The following is a 21,922-nucleotide window of genomic DNA, read 5'->3' on the forward strand; positions in this document are numbered from 1 at the left end:
TCATCTGGACTGAATCACATGTTCAACAACACACAACCTTTAAAACAATAATAATTTGCGGCTACTGACGGTCATAAAAATCTTTATTATTTTGAGCACAATTCAGCCTCAGTCAAAAAACTGACACAACAGATCTGAGTGAATCATTAAATTAGGACTTTCATAGTTGATTACCTTTACACACTGCTGAAATGATTTAGTCTTGCATATGAATACAACACTAACATCAAACGACAGTTTAAATACATGGATCACAAAGACACACAGATGAAAGGTGAGGTGGGTAAAATCCTTTGGTTTTGCAGCAGTCTGCTTGCGAGTGACGTGTTCATGCATGTGGATGGATGAGTGAATGGAAGAGGCTCTCTGGTCTCAGTAGTATAATTCCTGATCCCACCAGCCTGAGAGATTACAAGCGACAGATTAATGAAGACTGAAGTGATGTACAGATGTTAATGATGATGATTTAAAGAATAGATGTTAAAAGTTTAGAAAGAAAGGGAAATAATTTATGGTCGACTTACTTCCTGGATATCTTCTCACTCCTAACTTCCTGATCTCGTCATAGACAAAGATTAAAATACCGTATGGAACGGGAACAAACCACCACTGGACTCTGAAAGGAAAACACAATATGCATATGATTAGACTGTGAGTTATAGCGTTTTACTCTTTCCTTCGAATCCAATCTCTTTGGTTTCCAGATGCTGACCGTGTGAATGAGACTGTGTGCTTTTACCTGATAGGCATGAAATTGAAGATATTAGGCATCCCAGGGCAGTAACAAAGCAGATTACCTAGACAGAGCTGGAAGACTATAGCAGTCACCAGGACACGGTTCCTACACACAAAAAACAAATGAACAGATATAAGTAAACAAAAACCTGCTTAAATGCAGTTACCATTAAAAGCAGATTAGAACAGTTTGAAGTGTTTCCATATAAAATGAATGGGCCAACAAAAACCACTGCCCTCGTTTGAAAATGCATGGTTTAGATTCAATTGTTCCCACAGAGATTAAAAAAAAAAAATACAATAAAAACATACACACACCTGAGGCGATTCTCTTCTATACAAATTGACAGTTTATACAGGATACCCTGTTTAAACTGCTGCTTCTTCTGCAGCCTTTGGCCTTTATTTATTTGATTCCTTTGCTGTGCTTCTGTATTCAAATTCAAATGTTTGATTAAAATAGTAACTGTGTTTTTTGATAGAAGATAAGGCTTTTATGAAAACAGTGAATAAAAATGTGCTTACCAACACACAAACCATTCATAATTGCTAAATTAGGTTAGAATAGAAGGCTCCGAGTCATACTAAATGAAGAGTCATTTGGGAGCTGTAAGAGTCGGTTCTTCTAAGGGAGCCGATCCAAAAGAGCTGAGTCTTTGAAAAGAGCCGGACCTCCCGTCACAGCTTTAAAAGTTTGAATGTGTCTGACATAATAAATGTGTCCCTTGTCACTGATGCCTGTTTTGTACCTTAGTGGGGTGTTTCTCAGCCTTAGGTTTTCCCAGAACAGAACCTAAAACGTATTGCTGATGGAAATTGTTGAGTCCGGAAAGAGGTTATATTCACTTTTCCATTTCCCTTGCTTTGGTGTGAATGCTCAAGTTGGAACAATGATAGACGGAATTACCATGTAAATGTCACTACTATATTTTTAACTCATTAAAGACACTACGCTGAGCTGTTGAGGGAAAGCGTCTTTGCTGACCTGAAGAAGCCTTGCTGGAACACCGAGAGACGTCGAGTTTTCCTGATCAGCACATCTGAGATCTGACAGATCTCTATACTGACGAAAAACACAGTGTAGCACGTATATTCTTGGTACAACCTCTGACTGAAGGTCTGCAAGCAGAGGAGAGGAAACAAGAAGTTATTCGGTTTCTATTATGGCAAAATATTCTTTCTGCAGTTTCAACTCGAGAGGCTAAATTGGAAACCGTTGTGTCCACAGACTAACCCATTCTTGTCCATAACTATCTTGTAAGTCTTGAAGGTGAACGTTCTCCCACTGAGACCGCAGGCCGACGCACAAGAGCGGAAACCAGCCCTCCTGCGCCATGGCTGTGAAGTAATCTGTAAAACCTGCAAAAGACTGAATGGCCCCTAAAAACAGAGACAGGAAAGTGGGTCAGATGCTAAATTTAAAAGTTACAATCTAGCTCATCGACTGTCTTCATAGAATATTTAGGGCAGTAGCTCAGCCTCCTCTATGTTCTGAATGCAGAGCAGTGATGTCTGTGGGATTGCACGGTAATGAAGAACTGAGGCTAATACAGTAAGCGTACGTAATTCTCACCTATCTGGAAGTATGAGTACGCAGCCAGGGGTTCGTTCACCAGCCGATCACGTCGTGGGTTCCTGGGCTTCAGGTGCATGATGTCACTCTCTGCCTTCTCATAAGCCAGAGAGACGGAGGGGAACTACAGCAGAGACAGGAATAAATAACATATCACTGAACAGCAGATGTTAGAGTGAGGAGCATATTGATGCCGCTAATTAACCATTAATATCACCAAATCATCTGCTTTAAAGGATAAGGCCCTTCTGTGAGCGTCTCAAGCAAATATGAGACACAATTATCGCCCGTTGTGATAACAAATTACTAGTATAATGACCGTAATTAAGTTATTTGCTTCCTCTGGGGACAATTACCGATGAGATAATTACTCACAATGTCAGTGGCCAGTTCGATGAAGAGGATGGTAATGCAGCCCAGAGGAAGAGGCACGCTGACGGTGATGTAGATCAAATATGGAGTCAGCTCGGGAATGTTTTTGGTTAGCGTGTAGGCAATGGACTTCTTCAGGTTGTCAAAGATAAGACGGCCTACGGACACACAGACACAGAACCCTTAATATACAAACTTCATTGCTCTGAACACATAGCATATAGCAAAAGCAGCAGGGATTATAATTTTCCCTATACACTGTATGACCACCTTTTGTCAGGTGACTGCAGATCATTTAGATAGTTTTGTCTGAACATCCTCCTCCATAACTCTCACCCTGCTCCACTCCAGTGACAATAGAAGCAAAGTTGTCGTCCAGCAGGATCATGTCTGCAGCGTTCTTGGCCGCATCTGAACCGGCAATCCCCATGGCGATGCCAATGTCGGCCTTCTTAAGAGCAGGAGAGTCGTTCACACCGTCACCTGTTACAGCCACGATGGAGCCCTGGGGCGACGGAAGATAAGAAAAGCATCTCTCACAAGTCTGCATATATGAATACATGCATACCAATCTCCTCCTCTGCTGCTTCCTCTTTCACAAACCTTACAGGGGACCACACCAGAATAAGATATTGTGTCTATCCTTAAAATGATCATGATTTAGATGCACATCATTTTTAAAGTTGAGAAGTCTATGTGTGTATTTACCAAACGTTGACAACTCTCAACAATAATGAGTTTCTGCTGAGGGGACGTTCTTGCAAACACCATCTCCGGGTGGTTCCGCAGCGTGTCGTCTAATTCTTCGCTCGTCATGTCTTTGAGCTGACCGCCGCTGATCACACAAGCCCGGGCTTCCCTGTACAAAGACAAGAGTTTCACAGCAATGGACAAAATGCGTGAATGCATGTAACAGACGGACATTAGACTCAAATCAAAAGACAGTTAATGTGCAATGGGAGCGAACGCTGTTTAAAGCGGGGACCTCACCTCTTGTTGACTTGTTCAACAGGAATGCGTTTCCTCTGGGCTATGTCCTCCACTGTTTCGCTGCCTTCTGTGATGATGCCAACATTAGCTGCAATGGCTCTTGCTGTGATTGGATGATCGCCGGTCACCATGACAACCTGAAATTCCAAAGTGAGATACACAACAAATAAGTTCTGCAATAAAAAAAAAAAAAAAACCTACCTGTATAATTAAAACCAGCTCAAACAAAGTGTTCACAGTATGGGAAGCAATGTGAACACACCCTGATACCAGCAGTGCGGCACTTCATCACTGCGTCGGGTACAGTGGCTCTTGGAGGGTCAATCATTGCGATGAGACCAGCGAAGCACAATCCTGACGTGGTGAAATTCATCTCATCGGCGTCAAACTGAAAGCCACGTGGATACTCTTTCTCATTGAGGTAGAGGTGGCAGAAACCTGGGAGGCAGGAGGTGGGAAAGGGTTGTTAGAAATACACAACTCATGTGATATAGTGCTCCACGTCAGATATCATATTATGTAATTAGCTAAAGAACTACATGGCTTAAACAAAACTGATTACTGCTGAAACTGTCCGTTCTTCTTTGTTTAAGTATGGAGGAAAAAAAATCTCAATTTTAGCAACATAAGGCTACATCAATGTTCTCTAACCCAGTACTCTCTCTCCCAGTCCTCCCAGGTCCATGTAAGCCGTCTGAAAAGACTCTTTCCACTGCTCATCCAGAGGCAGCTCCTGGCCTTTTATCAAAATGGTGGAGCAGCGTTCTAAGATTCGCTCCGGGGCTCCCTTCATCACCAGCAGGTAGCGCAGGTCCAATGGATCCTCCAGTTCATGGATGGACAGCTGAAGAGAGAGAGAGAGGTTATTGACCGAGCCGTTCACCTGAGGATGAGTGTAGTGTATGACAGAGAGCTTCCTGTCACCTGGAACTTGTTGGTAGAGTTGAAGGGCACTTCCGTCACTTTCTTGAAGCGATTACGGTAGTCTATGATGTTCCCTACAGTGAGCTCAGTGAACTTCAGTAGAGCTGTCTCAGATGCATCCCCCACCACGAGCCGCTGTGTGAGGTGTTAACAGTGATGCATTCCTTTTAATACAGTAATTTAAAAAGACTATAAAACATGAATTAGACTGAAAGTTAATGGTAAAGCTTGAGCCGGGTGTAAGGCTCCGAGTTGTATTACGTGTATGTGTAATGAGAATGTACCTTAGGAATGGGTACTCCTTCCTGATCGGGTCTGAATACAGCTCTGTTGCACAGGGATGCTACTCTGGCCAGAGAGCGCCACGTCTCTGACGACTGGTCAAAGCTCTGACCTGAGAACCACAGATTGAATTAAATCAAAGAGTGGCTCAATAACACCAATCCAACATTTAAAAACATATAACTGAAATAGTAACTGTCCAGTTTGCTTTTTATAACAACTGTTATACCAACACTACTAATTGATTTAAAAAGGAAATGCTTTCATGAAAGTGCATACCTGACTGATCTTCAGTGGTATCAGCGGCATGAATCTTGTTGTCAAACCAAAGGTGAGCTACAGTCATCCTGTTCTGGGTCAGTGTGCCCGTCTTATCCGAACAGATCACCGACGTGGAGCCTAAACACACGCAGGTTAGGGGTTAAACTTACGCTATACATGCTGTACATAAAGGCTGGAGACCTTTGGTTGCAGTTGTATATGTGAAAATGCATGACCCAAATGCTGTCTTTGGAAGCCAAAACCGATTAGGGAGTTAAATAAATATAAATGTCCAATTTCCCCAGATAATTTAATAAGCTGTCCCTGAACAGGAACAGGATGTGTCTGGTGTACAAGCATACTAACCTAAAGTCTCCACGGCCTCCAGGTTCTTCACAACACAGTTCTTCCTGGCAAGTCGTTTAGCAGTCAGAGACAAACACACCTGTTGAGAGAGAAACAGGCTGTTACATGTCACTACAAAGGAAAAGTTACATTTCTCCAACACAATGAACTACGTTCACGTTCACATCATTGGATTTTCATCTTTATAGAGGTAGAAATCTCACATGTAACTTACAGTAACTGTAGCGAGTAGTCCTTCTGGCACATAAGCCACCACAATAGCCATGAAGAAGATCATGGCTTCCAGGAATGCATATCCGATAAACATGGCAACCACGAAGAATGTGAACCCGAAAAAGATCGCAAGGCCAGCGATGATGTCCACAAAGTGCTCAATTTCTATGGCAATGGGCGTCTTCTCGTTGCCGACGCCGCTCGCCAAGCTGGCAATGCGACCGATGATGGTGCGGTCGCCTGTGTTAATGATTATACCAGTGGCCACACCTGGTGAGGAGAGGAGTTTATTTATTACATCCACCCCTCCTGTGACAATTACTGTCACGATTCACACCAGTTGTTTATGCATTGAGCCTTGATTTTACTCTTGGTTTTAAACACAAAATAAGGAATAAACAGTACAAAGACAACAATTCAGGCTAGACTTTGGTAACTGTACCTTCCAGACAGGTTGTAGAGAAGAATGCAATGTTTCTGGTCTCCAGTGGGTTTTCATGAGTACATTCGGGGCTCCTGGTTTGTGGTTCAGACTCTCCAGTCAGGGATGAGTTATCAACCTGCACACAATATATTGACAAATGATTTACTAGATATTTAAACCGATCAGGCATAACATTATGACCTTTCTAATATTGTATAGGTATCCCCTGTGCCTCAATCCTTGACCTTTGGGTCCTATGGGTTGAGGGAAGGGGCCTCTGTGGATCAGGCTTGTTCAAGTGCATTGTATAGATACAGTTTGGCATCTAGTGAACTGGAGGCCAGCTCAACACCTTGTGCTGTGTGAGCCTGTGTCAGGCTGCATCCTGCTGGGGATGGCTGCTGCCATCAAGGAGTGTCATTGCTATGGGGTGGGGGTGCCTGGTCTGCTCTAGGTGGGTGCTACATGTCTAATGCCAGGTCCGAAAGTTTCCCAGCAGAACACTGATGGTCAATGTTATTCATTTCTCCTGTCAGTGGTTTTATTGTTGTGGCTGTTCAGTGTACGATTTGATAGTGGGCTCCTGTGTGGACTCAGAAGTTAAAAATTGACAATGTTTTAGGTTGACTGACATTACACGTGCAGGATGTGTGTATTTTACCTTGCAGCTCTGAGCGGTGATGATGCGAATGTCAGCAGGGACTCTGTCTCCTCCTTTGATTTCCACCAAATCCCCCACCACGAGCTGGTAGGCATTGATCTGGTTCTTCTGGCCATCACGGATTACCATGGCTTGCTGATGAGAGACAGAGAGAAGCAAGAGAACCTCCATTGTCAGACATCTGATGCCAGAAAAGCCATTGATATGACACGGCGTTGCTCTTGGTTCACTGCTTGTGTGCAACTTACTTGTGGCACCAGATTCTTGAAGCTGGCAATGATGTTGGTGCTTTTGAATTCTTGGTAGTAACCAAAGCAACCAGTTACCACGACAACAGCAATTAGGGTGATGGCCAAGTACAGCTGTAGTAAAAGAGAAAACGTTTCCATAAAACAAGTAGCTAGTCGGGACCATTTAAGCATGCTCGTCTTCTATCTCTCCTGATCCTTCCTGCTCAAAATCCAAGCAACTGGAATCCGACTTACATCATCAAAGCTGGTAAGGTTCCCTCTTGCAAGTTCAATTCCAAAGGCGATGAAACAGATGGCGGCTGCGACCCACATCAGACACTGCAGGCCTCCAGCCAGCTGCCTGGCAAACTTCACGTATTCTGGAGTTCCTTTTGGAGGCTTCAGCTCATTAGGACCATCTCTCTCCAAGACCTGACCAGCAAATGTGGAGGTCAGGCCCTGTGGATTAAGGAAAACAGATGAAATTAGTTACTAGAGCAACAGTAACTAAAAAGCAATTAGCAAGGAGCCATTGTTGTCTTGCAATGTAAATACAGGTGTAAATACATAGGTGGAGCAAACAAAATATAGTTATAATAATAAATGTCTTACCTTGTTGACATTTGTGGTATACCTCATTTCTAACTCTTGAATTGTAATCTCATGGTCATCCTGCGGGAGGGCAGATAAGAGAACCAAGGTGATTTATTCATAGGTGATCAATGGAAAATAAGTTTAAACTTAACAGTAGCTAGAATCAGGCTTCTGTATATATAAAGTAAGTAAAGTCAGTTCTGGTTTAGAACATACAAAAAAGTTAATTACAAACAAGGCATAACAGTACAGTTACTACAGTTCTTGCCTTCTGCCTTAAAAAAAATCAAAAATCAAAATCAACTCTTTACTCACTATATCCATTTCTTTCTTCATGCCCTCCAGTTTCTCCTTCTTTTTGATCTTTTTCTTCTTCTTGTCCATCTCTCCATTCATCTCGAACATGTCGTACGTATCCTAAAAGTAGTCAGAAAAGGGTGATTTTGACGTGCATACGATTTATACAGGACACCGACCTGTCCGAATGATTTAAATGCCAAAAAATATATTTTTGTCATCCACCTATTGCGCTATATATGAACCAAACCAAAGATTTAATACTACAAACATTTGGTTTGAATTAGAAGAATAACGTGGAGTAGGGAACTTCGTAGGATTCCTTATCTTATAAAACCTCAAGGCACATGGCGGCATTATGTACACCATCACAAAGTAAATTCTAGTTAACTAAAGCATATATTTATAATTCGTAAGGCCAGACAATCCCTTAATGTTTTTAGTCAAAACCCTGAATTGTTTACTGAACCCTTTTCATTGATAGACTAATATCCATAAAGTCCATAACTTAAAGCTATAAATTTGTTTAAATATATTTAACCTGAAGTTAAAAAAAAAATACATTTGTGTAGTTTCTCCTACAGCAAATGATAAACAAAGTTTCTGGTCATCACCTAACCTACTGTGTCCCCTACCTTTTTACTCATGGTTGCAGGTGTGATAGGGGACTGCTCTCCTAAATCAATGGAGGTCCAGACCACTCGATCCTTCTTCGCCCCTGAAATTTTGGCAGTCAGCGTCCAGCCCCGAATGCACACCTTGAATCTCACTCACACGCACACAATGTCAGAAACAAGCCAAAGTTTCAGGAAAAGGCTTTTATACCTGAAACTCCCCTTTTCATATGCACATGCGCACACTCATCTCTGGACACACGCATGCACATTTTAATTCGGCAGGCTGCGTAGAATGTTAACTCAAGTAGCAACAATGTCACCCCTAGCCAGGTCACACGCACATATAAATACAGTTTCACACTCATATCATAAGCCATGCGTAGACTGGTGTATCTCTTATCTCCACCCAGCACGTTTCTTTTCTTGATAAACTGATTTGAATTAAGAGCAAAGAACAGTGAAGGTTAAAACAGACCAATGTCATTCCTACCAGTCTGTTTCACGTTCGCACCATATGTCGTACTTAACATTTGCATTGTTGGCTACTGAGTTGTTTTACAGATGAAAATGGGACAGACTGACTTAGCATAGTAAACGCTTACTGAGAATTAATGGCTGGAGGGGGAAATTAGAAGTGGATTGAGAAAGAACAGAGGAAAGGAAACAGACAGACAGACGGGGACGTCCCACGGCAGCACCGGGCCAAATACAAAGGGAGAGGACGTCAGAGAGAAAGCTGCCTGCAGCTGGAGTTAATCAACTTTCACACCTGCTGCCAGTCCTAGCTCACTGGCAGCACAGCAGCAGGTAACCTCCATCACAGAGAAAGGTTAATGGTGTCAGCATGGCCACTGAAGCTTCTTGGCTCCTGCTGCAGGCTAAATGGCACAGAGACAGACTCAGGTGACCACATGCTCATTCTATCCACATCTCTTACCACAATACCTAAAATAAGCTGCTACCTACTAAAACTTACTAAAAAGAGTCTTTATACTTGCACAAAAACACCTTCCAACTGTGAACACAACCTGTGAACCTTGAATCATGCCTATTGATTTGATATGTTGTATACACCGATCAGGCATAACATTATGACCACCTTCCTAATATTGTGTAGGTCTCCCTTGTGCCTCCAAAACAGTTGTGACTCATCAGAGAGTGGACATGGTCCTTCTGAGGGTGTCCTTTGGGTCCTATGGGTTGAGGGGAGGGGCCTCTGTGGATCATCCCACAGATACTTGATCAGTTTGGGATCCCGTGAATTTGGAGGCCAGGTCAACACCTTGTGCTGTTTTTCATGTTTTTTGAGTTGCTCCTAAATAATTTTTGTCTGTGTTCTGTGTTTAATGTTGTGCCTGATCGCTGTACATGTGCATTTGCAGTGCTTTACCAAACAGGTTGAGAACCCTCTGAAACACACTATAGGCTAATGCAGGACCTGTACTCCACAGAAAACTAGTGAGGGCTGTAATACATGACTGAAAGCTGCTGTAAACATACACAGCTCCTTCCACTTTTATCTGAACCTGAGGCACTGCATCTACCGGTTTAGAAAACACAGGAAAACACATTTCATCACAGAAAACTGTATTAAAAGACATTAAAGACTCCAACTTAGTAATTTAAATTTTGCTTATGGGATTTTGGATGACAGTGTTATATGAATGAGCCGTTCATCAGTTGTTCAGTTCTCTATTAAGAATAATGACCACAAATCAAAAAGACTATTTCAGTTTCAGCCTACCGCACTAACCCATGCAATAGGCTGTTTAAAGGACATGCGTTACCATGGTTTTCTGACAATGACCTTGTTTAAAAGGTATGCCATTATGGGTACAGGAGCAGACACAGAGAGATTAATATAAATAATCAGTGATATTCCTTATTCAAACAAATATCTCACCCAAACACAGGTATAAACTACTATTTCTAAGTCTCTAAAACCATTTTGTTGAGTACTGCTTTCACTAAAATACGGAGTTAAGGTCACCCTGTCCCTTAACTGTTCCTACCCAGAACTTGTTGCATGCTGGGTAAATAACAGCCAGGTATGATAAGTTGCATTTGAGAGTGTAAATATTGTACTGTTTAATGTGGAATGACAGTGGCTGCGTAATCAGAGTTATCGGCCTGATTTTATCAGCTCCATTTATACACTGTAGAGGGGACAGGTGAGGAGGAAGTAAAGCAAGAGGATTAGCTAACAATGAGACAGTGGGAATTTATAGAGCGCCACAAACCTAAACAACTTCCAGCCCGTGGATTATTTCCTGGATTATCACCCTGTCCTGCTTTTTTATTGCCTCCACACCGGCCAATGCTGGAGGGATTATCTTTTTTGCATGCCTGTACATCTGTCCTTTTATTGTGAACACAACATCTTAGCAACACCTTTGGGGAAAATGACACAATGGCACAAATGTTCATTTGAAGTCATGGATTAAAGGTCAAAGGTCAAGGTCACTGTGACCTAAGAAAACAGTTTTTATCCTTCACGCAACATGACATGTGCCAACTATGGCAAAACTTTGTCATACATGAATGTCTAATAAAATACAAAGATGTCATTTTATATGAAGAAGGTCAAAGGTCAACCTCAGTGTGTCAAAACCAATTTTATAACTGTTGCATAAACATTTGCTTAGCTAAACCTATTCATTAATTAACTTAGCTCCTTTAAAATCGTCACTACACTCTGGGCAATCTGGGCAAATTCAATGATCTGAATAGCAAAATTTGTTTAATTAGATGAGTGCTGCATTATTGATCCATTTTAAAACTTTAACAACTATCTGGGGTTGCTGTCTTACAAAGCAGTCACCAGCCTAAAACTGTAGCGTACCTCCATATTTCATACAACTCATCCATCCTCCACTCGACACGAAAAACATTTATCGCAGTTTAATTCTTTGAAACGAGTCGAGCCCGTGGACCATGTCTAGCCAATTACAGCTGCGTCCGCGGATCACGTGATCGCACTCAGGCGGCGTCATCTCCGTGCGACGATCCCTCACAGACATCCCCCATGTGAACACCCTTCTGCACAAGTTATTCTAAATTAAAGGTAAGCCGTTTTCTGGTAATATGATAGCCGGCGGCATGGTGTGCCCTCTCAGTGTGCTGGCTTCATAAATAAAGTTAAGTTATATGAAAAGAGGCGGAGCGAAGCGTTTACCGGTTCAGTCCGTCTATTCCTTTCCGCGACAAGGTCAGGATTAAACGTTACATGACAGGAACAACACCTCTAGTTACCAAATTTCCTGTACAAAAAGAGAGGTATTTTTTCAATCGGAGTTACAACAGCACATATATGCAGGGCTCGATCAAGATCCAGTATTGATATTATGTTCCTGCTGTTGGTTACACAATGCGTATTTCCGCATTAACATTATATCTCTTTATCAGAAGAAGCGAGACATGGTTTTAGCATTAAGTTGGCATGAAGGTGACTTTTCTGACAGTCTGTAATTGTTGTTAAGTTACTGAAGGTTCAGCTCATTGATTTATTGCTTCTTGTAACTGGTCAACCTTTCCCCATAATGCTGAATACTCTGTTGATTACTTAGGTCAGATGTGGGATGGTGACATCGGCTGCTGTGAGACTGTGAGAAGCCTGTCCTCCCCTTCCTTATCCTCTGCCTTGTCACTCAGCACTCAGACCTGATGGCCAGCCGCCTCTTGTGTAGATGTGCCCGCCTGCTCTGCAGATCCTCCTCTCAGGCTCCAGCTGCTTGTGCTGCGTCCCGCCTACCTTCATCCGTGGCTGGACCTGCTGAGGTGCAGAGGGCTAAAGGTTGGCCATGGGTCACAGAGAGGTTGATGTGTGACCGAACAACAATTGCCGTGGAAGACGACCCTCCGTCGCTGCCTGTACGCACCCAATTGGATGAGTTGGTGGCAAAGGCAGCAGTACCAGAGGACATCCTGAAGGCCTGGGCAAAGTATGGAGGAAATGGTAATCAAGCTGCTAATGCCCTGATGAAGTGGACTCAGTTGGTGCTAAAGACCCAGGGGAAATTTAGGGAACAACCGCCAGAACTGATGACGGATTCAAGGCTACGGGATATGATGAATACCATATCTCGGCAGGTAAGGAAGCGAGATTAAGCTAGCACTGTTGTCACGTAAGTTAGAGAAATACTAATTTCTGTATGTTTTTTTTTTTCAGGTGTCAACAGTGTGGAACAGCTCTTTAGTATCCGTCTTGCGAACTCTCTGGATTATGAGTGTCCCCTTAAGTGATGCAGTACTCGCTTCTATCCAGACAGAGGTCCTTTGGAGAATCCGTAGGCTGTCCTACAAACAGCTGGGATACCTGGCAGACTGGGGTGCATCCAGGAAAGGACAACAGGATGTGGCCGTAGTGAACAGTGCTTTAAAACAACTAGAACTGCGCTGGACTGAAATCGCCGAATCCAAAACTGTCAGTACACTGATATCTAAAGGAGGACGCATGTCACCCACCTTGATGGACAGACTTGAAGACAAGGTACCAGAGTTAATGTCCCAGCTGAACTAGACCAAACAGATTGGAATCAGAAAACAAGCTGATGTCTTTAAAACACTTTCTTCCTCAGAAATAATTGACATAACATGAAATTGGTGAGCTTACCTTATGTCGCAGTAAAATATATGAGCAAATGTGCAGGCTAGAATAATTAAGGATTTATGCATCTGGGCTGGCAGTTCAGAGAGTAAAGGCAACTTAATAAACTGTGCATGTAAACAAAGTGTAAAGACTGTCTATAAGTAGATGTACTCTGCAGTGAGAGTTATAATAGAACAATTAAAGAAACAAGAATAATAAGTAAATGATTGGAAAAATTTGAGAGCGGCACAGTGGCGTGGTGGTTAGCGCTGATGCCTCACAGCAAGAAGGTTCCTCCCACCGTCCAAAGACATGCTTGTTAGGTTCATTGGTGATTCTAAATTGGCCGTAGGTGTGCATGTGAGTGTGAATGGTTGTCTGTCGCTCTGTGTTAGCCCTGTGATAGACTGGCGACCTGTCCAGGGAGTACCCCGCCTTTTGCCCGATGACAGCTGGGAAAGGCTCCAGCCCTCCCCGCGACAGTTCACAGGACATGCGGTTACAGAAGATGAATGAATGAATGAATAGTAAAACTTGTTGCTAATCCCACACCATATTGGTAATCTTCTGTCTCTCCTGCAGGCGTTGGAGCTCGCCGAGAGCTTTTCAGCTGAAGAGATTCGCAAAGTCTGCGTGTCTTTGGCAACTCAGAGTCGCAGAAGTGTCCCACTGCTCAGGGCTCTGTCCTACCACCTTCTACAGAAGCCGTCGTCAGAGTTCACCACTCCACTGATACTGGACATGGCCTTTGCATACGGTAATAGCACCCTGAACTATTTTGTAATATGAAGTCTTTACAGGTGCTAAATGTAGAGTCCAGATTTATAGAGGTTATTTCACTCTGTGCTCAGTAACGCACTGTATAATACTGACGGTAACGACTTTGTCTTTGGCTCTTTTGTAGGCAAATTGAATTTCCACCATTCTCAGGTATTCCAACGAATGGCCTCAGAGTTGTTACCCAGACTCCCTGAGCTCAGCTCACTTGAGGTCACACGCTGTGCTAAGTCTCTGGGCTTCCTCAAATGGCTCCATATCCCCCTGTTTGAGGCCTTTGTTGAGGTCAGTAATACACAAAACCGCCTCTGGTTTTGGTATTTTTACCAAATCATCTGCAACCTCTAATGTCATTTGTCATTTGAATAGTTTTTTTCTTACTCATTGTGTATCTTTTTTTTTTTCTCCAGCACTACATATCCAACAGTGAAAAGTATAGTATTTTACAGCTCTGCAATCTGATCATGACTTTTGCTAGACTGGGCTTCCAGTCCAGCAGAGGAGAAGACTTCTATAGCAAGGTACTAATGGCATATAGGACAGTCTGTCGACTATACATGATTGCTTCCACTTCCTACATTAAATGTATTCTTTGTGTGACATTTAAGGTACACCTTGTGCTGGAGGAGTCTCTCTCAGGCCTGGAACCTTTTTTGCAGACAGATGTGGTTTGGTCCTTGTGTGTGTTACAGCAGGCTAAGCCCCAATATCTCATCCCCCTCACACAACCGAATCATATTACCAAACTGTCAGGTAAGACACACAGCTGTGTACTTTTTGTTTTTGATAAATAGTGAATGAAGAAATATGCAGACTCACACTTTGGATCTGTGCAGTTAAGCTCACAGTATACACTGCATGGCAAAAAAAGTTGCCACCAAAAAAAAAAGGTCACACACTCTGATATTTCGCCTTTATCTTTGATTACAGCACACATTCACTGTGGCATTGTTTTCGATAAGCTTCTGTAGTGTCACAGGATTTATTTACATCAAGTGTTGCATTCATTTTTCACCAAGATCTTGTATTGATGATGGGAGAGTCTGACCACTGTGCAAAGCTTTCTCTAGCACATCCCACAGATTCTCAATGGGGTTAAGGTCTGGACTCTGTGGTGGCCAGTCCATGTGTTAAAGTGATGTCTCATGCTCCTTGAACCACTCTTTCATTTGAGCCCCATGAATCCTGGCATTGTCATCTTGGAATATGCCCGTGCCACCAGGGAAGAAAAAAATCCATTGATGTAATAACCTGGTCATTCAGTATATTCAGGTAGTCAGCTGACCTCATTGTTTGGACACATAATGTTGCTGAACCTAGACCCTTAACCCAATTATAGTAGTTTCTTCAATCTCCTTAGATGTTTTCTCTGCGTGATGCATGCCAATGATTTGACCCTTCTCAAACAGACTAACATCTTTTCCACCACCACAGGATGTGTCTTTAGACATGGTTGTTTAAGAAATGAGAAGCTACTCATTGCATCAGTTGGGGTTAAATAACTTGTTGCCAGCTGAAAGATAATCACCCACGCAGTAATTATCCAATTGGAGGCTCGTACCTATTTGCTTAGTTAACTCCAGGTGGTGACTTTTTTTTGGCCAGGCAGTGTATTAGTTCCCATTTAAGGGGGAACTTGGAGTAAAGCACTGGTTCCTCAAAACTGGAAGACGCTGGTGAAGGTGGTTCAGACATCTGGTTAGGATGACATATCATCTGTTAACATGTTTTGAGACAGAAAAACGGACCATGAGAACAGTCATGCCAGATAAACATTAGAAGAGGGCTGTTTAGAGTATCAACCTGTATATAAATTATCCAAGCGTGTAGCGTGTAGCTTGGTGTAAACAGTGTGTTAGAATATAGTTAAGAAAGAAAGAACTAGCCATTAACTTGATTGTAGAACAAACAGATTTTAATCATATTTAACACTTTTAATAATTCATTCTTAATGTATGTCCTTTAATCAACTAAAAATCATTAACCGGTGAGTCTATAAGCAACCATTAAAAAGATGAAGACAAATACACAAGGAGACTAAGTGAGCATCGTTCATTTACTAAAAATATTCCTTTCTGTGTGTTGGGAAATATGTCAGTGATTTGTGACTGAAGGTAAAAGGCAGACCCAGTAAGACCAGCAGCAGTTTGGACTGTTTAATTCTGAGTAAAATCCCGAAAAACAAACCGCAAAGATCTCTCCAGAAAGTATATACAGATACAACGAAATTCTCAGACCATTTGAAAGAGGAATATGGGTGCAGAGGGAGAGTGATACAGTGGAAACAAGTCATAGCTCAAGGACGAATAGGACGGCTAGGCTGTTTGCTCATGAGCCCAAATCCATCTTGGATCAGGTAGTTTATGTGGAAAGCACTGGCAGTAAAGCTCGACAATGGGAACTTAAGTTGGGGCTTGTCTGTCTAACATTGATGTAGCTGAACTTGCATGTACTTACTGGATAATTTAATGTAAACTTGTAAATATTTCATAGCATACCAAGTACAGTATGTAATTTTCTTATCCAATTAAAAGAATTTAGTACCTTTTAACAGTGTCTAAATACAGTTACTATCACTTCATGTTGAGACTAAGTGATAGTTTCAGCTCAAAAGGACTGATTGAAGAACACAAGTGACTGAGAAGAATTAAATAAACTAAAAGTACTAATAATGTCCATTGAAGTTAATAATTACTAGTTAAGTCTTCACTGATATTATAGCTTAAATCAGCATAGTTGAAGTATGCCCTGTTATAGTTAGGCCAAATGAACTACAATATGACTTGGGTACATCATTATTTTTTAACATGTTAAACTGTTGTGCTGTCCCTCTGGAGTCTGGTTTGACAGCTAAAATATTTTGACTCAGTAGATGGCAGTACAGCACTGATAGATTTCTGGTCAGACGAGCACATTAATGCTATTTTCTCACAGACACAAAACATTCCTTTGATTGCTAAAACATTCTTGGAATGATTTTGAAAAGCCCTGGTGTAGATAAGCTGCCAACATTCATTTTCTGTCTTTTTCTCTTGTCTTTACTGTCTTTAGGTGGCAGCCCCGGTCAAGAGGAAAACTATAAGCTGAAGCTCTTGCACATTGCTGCCACTCTGCACTTAGAGCACCCAGGTTCCTCAGAGGGTGAGTTCCCTCTGAGAGCCCTCTCGGTCCCGGCCAAAAGCTCCCCGCTCTCCCCCCTGCAGAGCACTTTAAGAGAGGCCTTACAGAGCTTGGTGGGCAGGAAGACGGAGGCTCTTCGCACTGGTGTTGACACGGTGTATGGATGGACTATTGGTAAGGGGGCCAAGGTAGCCCATGAATACACTGTCACATCACATGTACAGACACACAGGACTCTGAAAGCAATATTTAACAAAGTGTTTTACAAGTGACCTGCCCTTCTCAAACAGAGGGTGAGCTGGTTGTGGATTGTGACAACAAACCAGTTGACTTGACGATGCTAAAAGCCCCTCATCTACCAAGTGGAGGAGGAGATCAGGCTGAACCCGTAGGGGCGCGACGGTGAGTCACAGGGGAAGGACCATGTAAAACTTTTGTTTTAGTTTTGCCTTTGTGTCTTTGAGTCTTGCAGCAGTTTTTCTTTTGCTTTGTCTAAATTAGATTTTCATCTTCATTCATTTTATAGGTTAGCTTTCCTGGCTTGGGAGTTTCCCAACTTTGGCTCGAAGAGTAAAGACCTCCTGGGACGTTTTGACATGATGAAGCGACATCTACGGTTGGCCGGCTTCATCACAGTGGAGGTAGTGAGACGGGGGGAGATGGGATAGTCCAGTGCTCTTACAGGGGTTGTGATTAAGTTACACTTTTTTAAGAGGGGCTGTTGTGTTTGCTGCAATAATGAGCAATATTTCAGCGAACAGAGGCAGAGATGCGGTGCCGCTGTTGGTGTATCTGACAGGCTACAGGCATGCAAACAATGAACCTTATACTTTCGTAGAGCTGAGAGTCAGGTGGGCCCCGCTGCAGTGGTATAAATAGAGCTCCATCCGCAGTTCTGCCTCATGTAGGCCAATCCAAGCTCTGTCTCTCTCTCTCTCTGATCTAGGACAATCTTTTTAAATAATAGTAGCATCACTTGCCTCTCAGGTTTTCAGTGATGCTCTGTGTATTAAATGATCGACTACCTGGATATGTCTGACCAAAAGCCTCTTCTTCCTTTAAGATGTCAGATATTGGATAAGAAAGAAGTGTTTCTAAATCCATCCCTTTGGTTCTTTCAGGTGCCGTATTATGAGTGGCTGGAGCTGAAGACGGAGTGGCAGAAACTGGCCTACCTGAAAGATAAAATGGGGAAGGCCGTGGCTGAGGACATGGCCAAGTGAACTGTGCAACATTTGCAGCCTCAGCTAAATCAGAGCTTTCCCAATCAAACAGGACCACGGGGAATGTACACAAACACACACACACACACACTCGCACACACCTACGTTCACACTCAGAGCAGCATTGCAGAGGAAAGCAAAGCAGAAAAAAATAAAAAATAAATGACATATTTTCACTCTGGTTCCCGTGGCAACGTGTGGGGCTTTCCCTGTTTCCATGGTGATGAGGAGTAAGAGTTTTGATGCCAGAGAGAGAGACGAAAAAAATAAACACAACAGCGAGACCCTCTGTATAGATGATATGATCAAGGAGTAAGTCTTTACTTCTGAGTGTCAAAAGAGGAGCGCTGGCTTGTGTTTGGTCAGAGTGAACTTAATATCAGCATGTTAATATATTGGAGTAATTTAATTATCTCTGAATACGTGTGATGGAATAAATAGATATGTTGTCATTTTTGTTACCGGTTTTGTCTTTTAATTCCCATGTTATTGAGAATGTGGGTGACGGTGTGTGAAGGGCGTGTGCTGTCGTGCTGCTTTGTGTGATATTCAGACAGAGGATGCTTCATTTTACATCAAACGGCAAATTGTCACGTCTCTTAGCATACAGCTAGATGTGTGAGTGCGTCATTATTATTATTATTAGCAAACAGTTATTGGATCAACAAAGTGGGGTTGAGGAGGAATCTCGTCACCAAAAAAAAAAACAACTCTTAATTTATTTCACTTCATCAAATCAACTGTGTTTTGAAAAAGAATATGACCAAATAACAGCAGCGGACACATTTGTGTTTGGTTTTCTTTGAGTTAAACTTAAATGGATTGCAATAATTTCGTCTTTACACTGGCTTGTTTGTTAAAGGCCGACAGCAGTGTCATGAAACAGCCAAGGTAAGAGTCTGAGATAAACACTTTGCTGAAACTGCTTACACAACCTCATGGGCAGCAGCACTAAGCATCAGAGCGTGTTTGTGGCTCAAGGAATAAAACTACCGATGCAGACCTGGGAAGTGGAGAGAAAATGACTAAAACTAAGAGAGAGCCAAAGGATTACACGACACCAGAGTTGCAACAGGAAAATATTAAAATGAATTGTTCTCAAAAGCCTTCACATGATCCACTGGCACAGTGCCTACCTCACTCTTCTCTATAGTTGGGATTAATGGATCGATTGATGGACTGTTGACAGAGAGCCATGCTAGCACTTCCAGTATTGAACTCCTTACTCATAGGATCTCCTGTGATGGGTTAACAAGACTCCTCAACAGATGACGTTGACTATAGGGGAGTATTTGTAAAACCCTCTGGCCTCATCTGCTTCTGACTGAGAGGTGTGAGCTGGAAACTCAGAGACACCATTTTTCCAGTGAACCTATCAGCAGCTGTATCTGTTGAGGTCAACCGCATCTTGTGGAGGCTATTAGACGTTATCCAGGAAAGCAGTCACCGCTTCTGCTGAGCTGGCATGCTGGAAGTTTTGGGTTGCCATGGAAACTACCGTTGCTGATCATTTAGCTCAGTGTTGCTGCCCCCTCTATCTCTTTCTATTTACATCTCTTGCCTGTAACAGTAGAAACAGCGGCAGAGGTGCTGTTACAAACCTCCAATGTCGTCTTCAAAATTTCTTGGCAGCTAATCTCTTCCTCTAATCTCAACAGATTAGCATTTTAGGATGGGTTTGCAGAGATTACTTTGAATACAAAACTGCGCAGTTCTGTGATTTGAACCGCTGCGCGATTGCCCACACACTGGATTTGGTTAGTAGCAAGGGCGTTGATATTTCTAGCACCGTTGTCAGGGGTGTAGGCCTTTCTGATCATTTCTGTGTTTTCTGTAATCTCTTTTTCGGTCGTCTCCTTTAAACCAATCCAGAACAAACTGGTTTTCTGTGGAAGCTAAGTCTACATCGATGAGCTAAACTCAAATCCTTTCACTGACATCATCAACAGGAATAAAGTCTCATGCTTTGTTCATCACTGTACTTTGGGAAGCAGACTAATCCTGCAAGTCACCCTGTCAGTTTTTATCACTGAATGAGTGTCAACAGTTTCCATTATCACACTGAAAATATCGTGCTAGCCACAGATTCCTCCAGGTCAAACAACGAAGCAGTACATAGTACATTCAGTGACACCAATACTCTGGAGGATAGAGGATAGAGAGGACAACCAGCTGTTCTGACACCTCCTCGTCCTTGTTACTTGAAGTAATACACATTCACAGGCACAACCATAATCTCTCCTTTGTGAGAAATAAATTGAGAAATCTGTTTTGATCAATTTAACTTTTTGAATATACAGCATTTCAGCCCCAAGACTGAACGAGTGGTAAATAAGATTTGTCTGAATACTGATTTTTTTAGGGAGCTTGGTAGTGTGGCTTAGCGTAGCCTCCTTAGCATAAAATACTTCTTGGCAGCTGGGAAAAGAGGGAGAGGTAGGTAGATTATTTAATTCTGTCCTGAAAACTTATCAGATCAGAACACTACACCATGTGGAGCCCCACAGGGTTTCATTCTTCAATTTGTAATGCTGGTTAAATCATATCTGACACTAATAATGATAATAATAATCACAGCTACAAAGATGACACCTTTCACCAGGTAACCAGGTTCTACAGTCTCATTCTTTCTTGATCAAGTAAATAGCTGGATGCTATTAAATGTCCTCTTACTAACCCTTAGATGCATGAGTGACTGGACCCTACACTCTTCCGTAAGTGGGTCAAAAATGAAAATGCGTTTTTTGAAACATTTTTAAAACATCTTGAAAATTGGAAAAGAAAGTTACACAACACCAATAGAACAGTGTCAACAGCCATTTTGTGTGTGTGTAACTATCCAGAGAGTACCTCTTTCTTTTCTTACATTTTTGTCTCATCACTCACTGTAATCAGTTATGACAAACTACCTGTTTTTGGTTGTGATCATTGCACACAGGTACACTGCATTTTTCACACTGACTGTGGACTTTATATGATCTTTGTTAGGCAGATCTGACACCCACCATAACTTTCTCTTTGGTTGACACTGTCTGCTTCTTTTGGTTGGGTTGTGGCCTTTGCCACCCCACACATTCCCATTGCTTCAATGATAGGGGTTTGCAGTTGGGAGCAACCTTCCAGTCGACTATTCATATGCTCCTTTGAGAGCTCACGAGGAAGAGCCGCCATGCAAGTATGTTGTACCACAGCACCATGGGCCACCTCTGTGTTTGACGTTTGCAAATGACACAAGCTGTTCGACTACAGTTACACAATCACTGGATCACTGGAAAAAAGAATGAATTGCTGTCAGTAGGGGAGGTAGGCTGATTTGTTGACGTGATAATAACACACATTTCTGACTTAGAAAATGTAGATGATACTTACATGTATCAGATTGTGTGAAATAGTATTCTTAAGGGGTGACACTTATAATATAGTCTCTGCAGTCCACAAAATATATATTCCTGACAGTCACATTTGATAAGAATCAATGGTTCCCATGGAATTCTATAGGAAATGAAGGCAGGTCATTTTTGACCCACATATGGAAGCTTGGGGTAGTAATACAAAAACTGTAATTTTATAAAATATATAAAAGGTAAGTTAAAAATTTAAATGGCATGATATCAGTAATATGTTTTTTGAGGAACCCCTGGAATATGAAGCGATAACAACTTTTCATTATGAAGA

The 21,922-nt window shown here is 42.2% G+C and overlaps 2 protein-coding genes across 4 annotated transcripts; one reads left to right on the forward strand and one right to left on the reverse strand.

Moving 5' to 3' along the window:
• Positions 1 to 128: 128 nt before the first annotated feature.
• Positions 129 to 11,439, reverse strand: LOC311496930 (potassium-transporting ATPase alpha chain 1). Of its 2 annotated transcripts, none has more exons than XM_084556969.1 (24): positions 11,382 to 11,439; positions 8,558 to 9,417; positions 7,941 to 8,042; positions 7,644 to 7,703; positions 7,287 to 7,490; positions 7,050 to 7,163; positions 6,802 to 6,936; positions 6,159 to 6,276; positions 5,718 to 5,986; positions 5,504 to 5,582; positions 5,156 to 5,275; positions 4,879 to 4,988; positions 4,595 to 4,729; positions 4,322 to 4,514; positions 3,933 to 4,108; positions 3,671 to 3,807; positions 3,389 to 3,539; positions 3,017 to 3,185; positions 2,684 to 2,838; positions 2,309 to 2,432; positions 1,970 to 2,115; positions 1,721 to 1,854; positions 740 to 841; positions 129 to 616 (listed from the first exon to the last, which is right to left on the reverse strand). In XM_084556969.1, exons 2-24 carry the CDS (start codon positions 8,567 to 8,569, stop codon positions 481 to 483), a joined length of 3,081 nt encoding a protein of 1,026 aa, XP_084413095.1. In that variant the 5' UTR covers positions 8,570 to 9,417; positions 11,382 to 11,439; the 3' UTR covers positions 129 to 480. The 2 variants fall into 2 exon arrangements, with proteins under 2 accessions (XP_084413095.1, XP_084413096.1); XM_084556970.1 differs by having other exon boundaries at positions 129 to 401; positions 525 to 616; positions 8,558 to 11,423.
• Positions 11,440 to 11,521: 82 nt separating this feature from the next.
• Positions 11,522 to 21,441, forward strand: tbrg4 (transforming growth factor beta regulator 4). 2 transcript variants are annotated; one of them, XM_084556971.1, is made up of 11 exons: positions 11,522 to 11,603; positions 12,106 to 12,628; positions 12,708 to 13,028; positions 13,710 to 13,884; positions 14,032 to 14,189; positions 14,315 to 14,425; positions 14,513 to 14,657; positions 16,956 to 17,198; positions 17,315 to 17,426; positions 17,551 to 17,665; positions 18,146 to 21,441. In XM_084556971.1, the coding sequence occupies exons 2-11, from the start codon at positions 12,203 to 12,205 to the stop codon at positions 18,245 to 18,247; spliced, it is 1,908 nt and encodes a 635-aa protein (XP_084413097.1). In that variant the 5' UTR covers positions 11,522 to 11,603; positions 12,106 to 12,202; the 3' UTR covers positions 18,248 to 21,441. The 2 variants fall into 2 exon arrangements, with proteins under 2 accessions (XP_084413097.1, XP_084413098.1); XM_084556972.1 differs by having other exon boundaries at positions 11,530 to 11,603; positions 12,191 to 12,628.
• Positions 21,442 to 21,922: the final 481 nt, after the last annotated feature.

This window comes from Chelon labrosus (genome assembly GCF_963514085.1).
Source record: "Chelon labrosus genome assembly, chromosome: 12".
Taxonomy (NCBI): domain Eukaryota; kingdom Metazoa; phylum Chordata; class Actinopteri; order Mugiliformes; family Mugilidae; genus Chelon; species Chelon labrosus.